At 40.3% G+C, this 6,473-nt stretch overlaps 1 protein-coding gene across 1 annotated transcript in view; it reads left to right on the top strand.

The window, feature by feature from the left end:
- The window catches only part of LOC126401237 (voltage-gated potassium channel subunit beta-2-like), a 125,281-nt gene that overhangs the window by 84,136 nt on the left and 34,672 nt on the right, over window positions 1-6,473 (top strand). The window contains exon 4 of the mRNA XM_050062358.1: window positions 3,812-3,856. Coding sequence (XP_049918315.1) covers window positions 3,812-3,856 — 45 coding nt within the window. The remainder of the gene's footprint in view (window positions 1-3,811; window positions 3,857-6,473) is intronic.

Here is a 6,473-nt window from a genome sequence, read left to right on the forward strand (position 1 = left end):
CTGTTCATTTATCATGTTGATCTGTTCTGTACGACATCTATTGCACGTCTGTCCATCCTGGAAGAGGGATCCCTCCTCAATTGCTCTTCCTGAGGTTTCTACCATTTTTTTCCCCATTAAAAGGGTTTTTCCTTATCCGCTGTGAGGGTCCAAAGGACAGAGGGATGTCGTATGCTGTAAAGCCCTGTGACGCCAGGGCCACACTGCCTGCGAAGCGCAGCGCACTGAAATTCTCGCGCGCACCGGAGAACCTCCGTTCACATCAGACGCGCATTTCTCCACACCGTCGACAAGCGATTCTGCTCCCAGCTGTTGTTTTTCAGTGCCTGGCTTGACACATTTGCTCGCGGCTTGCACAGAAAATAGACCAGACACCGAACTGATCGCTGCTTCCGCGGGCAGTGTGGCCCTGGCGTGAGGCAAATTGTGATTTGTGATATTGGGCTTTATAAATAAAATTGATTGGTTGAATTGATTGACATCGGTGAACCAAGATCCTTCTCTCCCAACTTGAAAAGAGCAATTCCTTTAAATAGGCTCTTCACTCTACTGAACAATCAGTCCAGGCAAAACCACATCTCTCTCAGGATTTTCTACGTCTCTCTCGGCTAAAGCATTTAAATGACGTGTTACATCCACAGTAAGAGGCCACATACAACTCACAATAAATGAATGTGTAAGACCAATGGAATATGCCAATCAGCAAGGGAGTTGTGAAGGAGGGTCAGCTGGCACTTGCTGACCTATTCAGATAGACCGTAATCCACATCACACTTTTGTTGCTTAAAATGCAATTGCTATAGTTCATGGAAAATATTCACAAAGAACTTTGCTCCACTTACTGTAAAACTTCAATTAAAAGCCTAGTCCCAATTAAACACCCAGTCCCTTTTACTAGCCTTGTGTGGCTACACATTTTGAAAAATTAGACGCCTGGTCTGGTTGCCAAGCAGTTCATTTTTTCTTATAGAAGTTCTTTGGATGTATAAAACTGGGTTGTAGGCTACCTCAAATTATGTGTCCATTACCTTGTAAATTATTCATATTCCTTTAGTCCATGAAGGTCCTCAGATCAAAAGAATCATATTGGTTTTTCATAAAAATGAATCTAAGTTGTGAATATTGTTTTAACAGTGGTGCTGTGATGGTATGCCAGTGCTGTAATCCTTGAGTGCCGTAACTCCCTCTCTCTCAGATGCACTGTCTGTTGGAGCTAGATCAAATGAATGATTCATAATTGATATCATCATCTGAAACCTAATTTTTAAACAAGTGATAATCAAACTGGTTTAAATGAACAATTTGATTGTATTTCCCAATCTTTGCTGATTGACAGTTTTGTGTTAAAGAAATGAAAGGCCTGTCCCATATAGACGCCTGTCCCAAATATAGGCCTATTGATTTCAGTGATTTAAGCAAATGATAGCCTGGGCTATCATACTACTAAGTTTTACAGTAGTTTTGCTCTTACAAACAGAAAATTTCATCAACATACTTCATATACTGTATGTAAGTTTGCTCATAACCGTTAACAATACCACCTAAAAACCATGTGGTAACAAACTTTTCCACTGTAAGAAAAATACTGTTGTCATATTCAAGAACAAATGATACAGTGGTAAGAAATATGAGCTCTGATGTAAGGAAACAGGCCTATGACATAAAATATCAAAAACGGTATCAAAATTAGTAGGTGTCTCTCACTTATAAAGAGAGACCTTCTGCAATATGTTTGATGAAATGACCAACAAAGGTTGTAGTAGCGGCTTTTGAGGTGTCTTTTCTGACCACTAGACCATTACATTAAATCAGAATTGTCTATGCAGTAAATAAATATAATCTTAGATGCTTTAAGAAGACAGCTTAAAGAACTGTGCATGCACCCAAATGACTGATTCTACTTCACACTCCCACAATAGCCCTAAACTGCAAGGAGGTATCTCCCAGTGTAGGTATGTAGCACATACTGTCCCTTCATTATACTATATAGTGATATTCATTTGCCTAAGATATTCTGTTTATGTTAACCTCAGCTGTCATTCTGCAGGGCTAATGACAGTTGGAGAGACATAATGAAGCACCAGAACATGCTTTACACTGTACCTTTTCGTTCTGGAGTGAGGGAACCAATAAATATGAAGCCAAATGACTTATGCTATGTAACAAAAAAAATGGCATTATTATGATGCTATTTTTGCTTATTTAATGTTGGTTTGTTTACAGTTTACATTGCTAATTAAATAGTCTGTTAATTTGCTAAGTATATGTGTAAAGAACTGGGGCCATATTCACAAAGCTTCCCAGTACAAGGAGTTGCTCCTATTGATGTCATTCTAGGAAAGTTATTACAATTGTGACATTTTCTTAGAATTTCCCCTTAAAGTTAAGACTAGGTCCTCGTAAAGATAATAGTTATTCACCAAGCATCTCATACCTTAAAAGAGCTCCTAAGGTGGAAGAGTAGGGAGGAGAACTTTTAAGCAGAGAGAAAATGGCAGAAAGACGAAGAGGTCTGAGAAATATTCTCCAAACAATGGATGACAGTGAGTAAATGAAATGCTACAGATTAGATTGTGCTCTGATATGTATGGTTGATGTCATCAGGGATACACACACATTTCCCATCCAACTCAGTAGTACTATAACGCCAGAAAGAAAATGATCACAATATTAAGACATTTGGAAAACTAAAAATGCAACAGTGCAGCAGTGATGACTTGGGTCTGTGTACCTTCCATCAGCAGATTGATCCCACTAATAGTGACAACACTTTCACAGTCAGCTGTTCAGTTAATTTCCACTGGGTGTCCACACCTTGTAGGCGCAATAAAGGGCATGTCTGTGACAACCAGTCATATCTGTTAAACGAATGCATCATACCTAGCAATGGGGTCAACCACACCTCACTAAGGTCAAAGTTTCTGTCCATACCTTGCTCAGAGTTGCTCTGAGAACTTTCCTAAATCACACCTAAGCTAGGACTTCTTTCTAAAAAACTACATGAAAGTTCTTTGCCTTTTAAGTTGAAGCTGTAAATATGTTAGTATAACTAAGTATGTAATTTGTATGGTGCTGCTTGACTCTTGTTGTCATCCTAAAGCCAGAACCACTTTCACAGTTTTATATTACAGTGAGAATTTTGAGGTTTAAAAGGTGTTTAAAAACAGTGATGGTGAAAAGACATTTAGAATAGATTCAAAAGTGAATTTATTCTCACTGACTGTTTGAAGACGTTGATTTAACAGTTACATTTAGACCATATTTCACCAGGATTTGCAATATTGACTTTCAACTGAGAAAGTTGGTGTGATTTCTTAGTTAGGCTCCAAAATGATGACAGACAATTATTTGCACACTGTGGAGGATAAAAAAGTCACTATTGCAAATCCTGGTGAAATGTGGTCTAAATGTGAACATCTTCAAATAGTCGGTAAACATCTTTTCAATGGAAAAAAATGTTGGCTAAGATCAGTATTGTCTCTCTTGTGACCTACAACTGAACAAATTCTCAAAATAATTAAACAAATTTGTAATTTTGAGATGTTGATGTTATAACTGCATTTTAGCCGGTTGAAAAGAGGGTGAAAAGAGGTCTTACGCATTCAGACAAAATATCACCCTGTTTTCAACTAGAATTCAATGCTGAAATCCTGGTTGGTGTTCTCGTTCGATTATGTATATTTACTAGAGTGACATCAAAATAATCTCTCTCTCTCTCTCTCTCTCTCTCTCTCTCTCTCTCTCTCTATCTCTCTCTCTCTCTCTCTTGCTCCCCCTCCCTCTCTCTCTCTGTCCTAATCTTCTTTTCCAGGGCGGAAGTTGTCTTGGGAAGCATCATAAAGAAGAAAGGTTGGAGGTAGAGTTTTAGATTCTTTGTGCATACTTGATAATCTTAAAACAGGTAGTATCATGTTAGAAGGTTTAAAACTCATAAGTATGTCCACACAACCATGGTCTTACAAAAAATCTCTATCCACACTTGAACACAAAAAGGACTCCAAATGCTCACCAGAAAAGTTGAGTCAAGCCAAGAAACTGCATAAAAAGTCAGATATTTAGCTCTATAAACACCTGCAAACTTTCCGCAAATAAACAGCTGTTTATAGCCTGTGAAGTATGTGTTCACCTGTGTTATAAATTATTGGAAATAAAGTAGTAGCACTTAGCAGCTAACTCAAAGAAGAGAAGCAGTTGATAATGTCCACAAATTGGGCAAAAAATCAGGTCAAGGAGCTCCTTACCCTCCGAGCAAAAGACAAAGTTAGCTGCCTTATAACAGGGACACTAAATGATTGTTACTGCCATGTTAATGCCATTGTTATTGTTTTGAAAGCGCTGTCGACAAGTTTGTTGTAAGTCACACTAGAGGCTGATGCTGTTGTGTTATATGTCATGCCCATCAAGGACAGGAAAGGACAGCTTTTTTCATTAGTGTCTGATGTTGGAAGTCACTGTCCAAGCGCCAGATTTCGACAACTTAGGAGTGAGACCAGGTTGACCGTTGATATTAAGGGGGGTATAGTTCCTTTCTTGTTTCCTCCCAAAGTCCACAATCAACTCTTTAGTCTTGCTAATGTTCAGGAGTAGGTTGTTGTCCTGACACTATTGAATCAGATCCTCTACTTCCTTCAGGTAGGCCTTTTCATTGTTATCTGTGATCAGGCCCACCACAGCTCTGCTGTCTGCAAACTTGATGATGTTGGTGTCTGAAGTGGCTACACAGTTGTGTGTGTACAGGCAGAACAGCAGGGGACGCAAAACACAGCCCTGAGGTGCTCCTGTGTTTATGATGAGAGGGGAAGAGATGTGTCCGCCCACTCTCACCACCTGGGGTCTGCCTGTCAGGAAGCCAAGGATCCACATGCTCAGTGAGGTGTTTAATCCCAGCTCCTTGAGCATTGTGACCAGCCTGGAGGGAATTATGATGCTAAACGCTGTAGTCAATGAACAGCAATCTCACAGAGCTCCCTTTCTTTTCCAGATGAGACAGGGTGGTGTGGAACATGTGTGCTATGGCGTCTTCTGTAAATTGTTTGGGATGGTAGGCAAACTGTAGTGGGTCGTTCAAAGCACTTCATCACTAGAGAGGTTAGAGCCACTGGGCTCTGGTCATTCAGACAGGTTGGTTTTGTTCCTTGGTGCAAGAATGCTGATAAGAATGGACTTCTTGAAGCATGTGGGTATGACAGACAGGAGATTCTTGTAAACACTGTTGCTGCCTGGCCAGTGCATAGTTTAAGGACCCGCCCACTTTTACAGTCTGTTCCTGATACTTTCTTGGTGTTCAGGAAGAAGACAGGTGTCAGAGGTGCACCCACCCATCCATTAACCTCTGCTTCAGTTGTTTTTGCTTGTTGGCTACCCTACTACTTGTACGTGTGTATGGCATCCTGGATGGTTCTAGTAATCCATGGTTGTTTCTGACTGTGGAATGATTGAACTATAGTTTTGGGTACAGTTGCTTCTTATGTCTCTGTTGTCAATCTGCCACAAAGTTTACATGTTAGAAAAGAGTCAGGGCCTGAAGACATTTACATGCCAAAAATTATATTTACACGGCCACCTAGTGGCAACATGATGGTGTCTTGTGAAGACTATGATATTACATTGAACACCGTTGCACTGACGACACATTATTCACCATGATTTGTTTTAACTTGAGTGTATATTTTTCTATCTGCCCCAAATTTCACGTCCCACACAAATCCAGGCCTGAAGACCTAAGCGTACCGGAAATTTACCTGTAATTATAGTGCCACCTACAAGCAACAGGAAATGACATGGTTTACACTTTGATGTACTCCTCCTAGCAGGTTGACCAGATCTACCTCAAATTTGTTTTAAAAAGCGACTGCATGTTTTGCCATTAAACAGGAAGTTGTTATAATTCAAATGCACATTGTCCAATCTGACCCAAGTTTCTTTTGCTTGGCAAGAGTCCCTGCCTGTGGACATTTTTCGCACTAACATAGTGTGATCTACTGACAACAGGAAATGAGATGTTTTATACTTAAGATTTACCCCTCCTAGCCATAGATATATATACATAGATGCCGCACCCTGGCTAGTGGGATGCGTCAATACCGCCGCCATCTTGCCTAGGTGCTCTGACCGGTTCAGACCCATGTCAGACTCGGCAAAAATGCCACATTTTTGCTCTGCAGTTGGGTGTACGAACGAAAGAAGTGTTAAAACCAAGCAGAAGGGAATAACATTCCACAGGTCAATCAATCAATCAATTTTATTTATAAAGCCCAATATCACAAATCACAATTTGCCTCACAGGGCTTTACAGCATACGACATCCCTCTGCCCTTATGACCCTCGCAGCGGATAAGGAAAAACTCCCCAAAAAAAACCCTTTAACGGGTAAAAAAAAACGGTAGAAACCTCAGGAAGAACAACTGAGGAGGGATCCCTCTTCCAGGACGGACAGACGTGCAATAGATGTCGTACAGAACAGATCAGCATAA

The sequence above is a fragment of the Epinephelus moara genome, chromosome 14 (assembly GCF_006386435.1).
Source record: "Epinephelus moara isolate mb chromosome 14, YSFRI_EMoa_1.0, whole genome shotgun sequence".
Taxonomy (NCBI): domain Eukaryota; kingdom Metazoa; phylum Chordata; class Actinopteri; order Perciformes; family Serranidae; genus Epinephelus; species Epinephelus moara.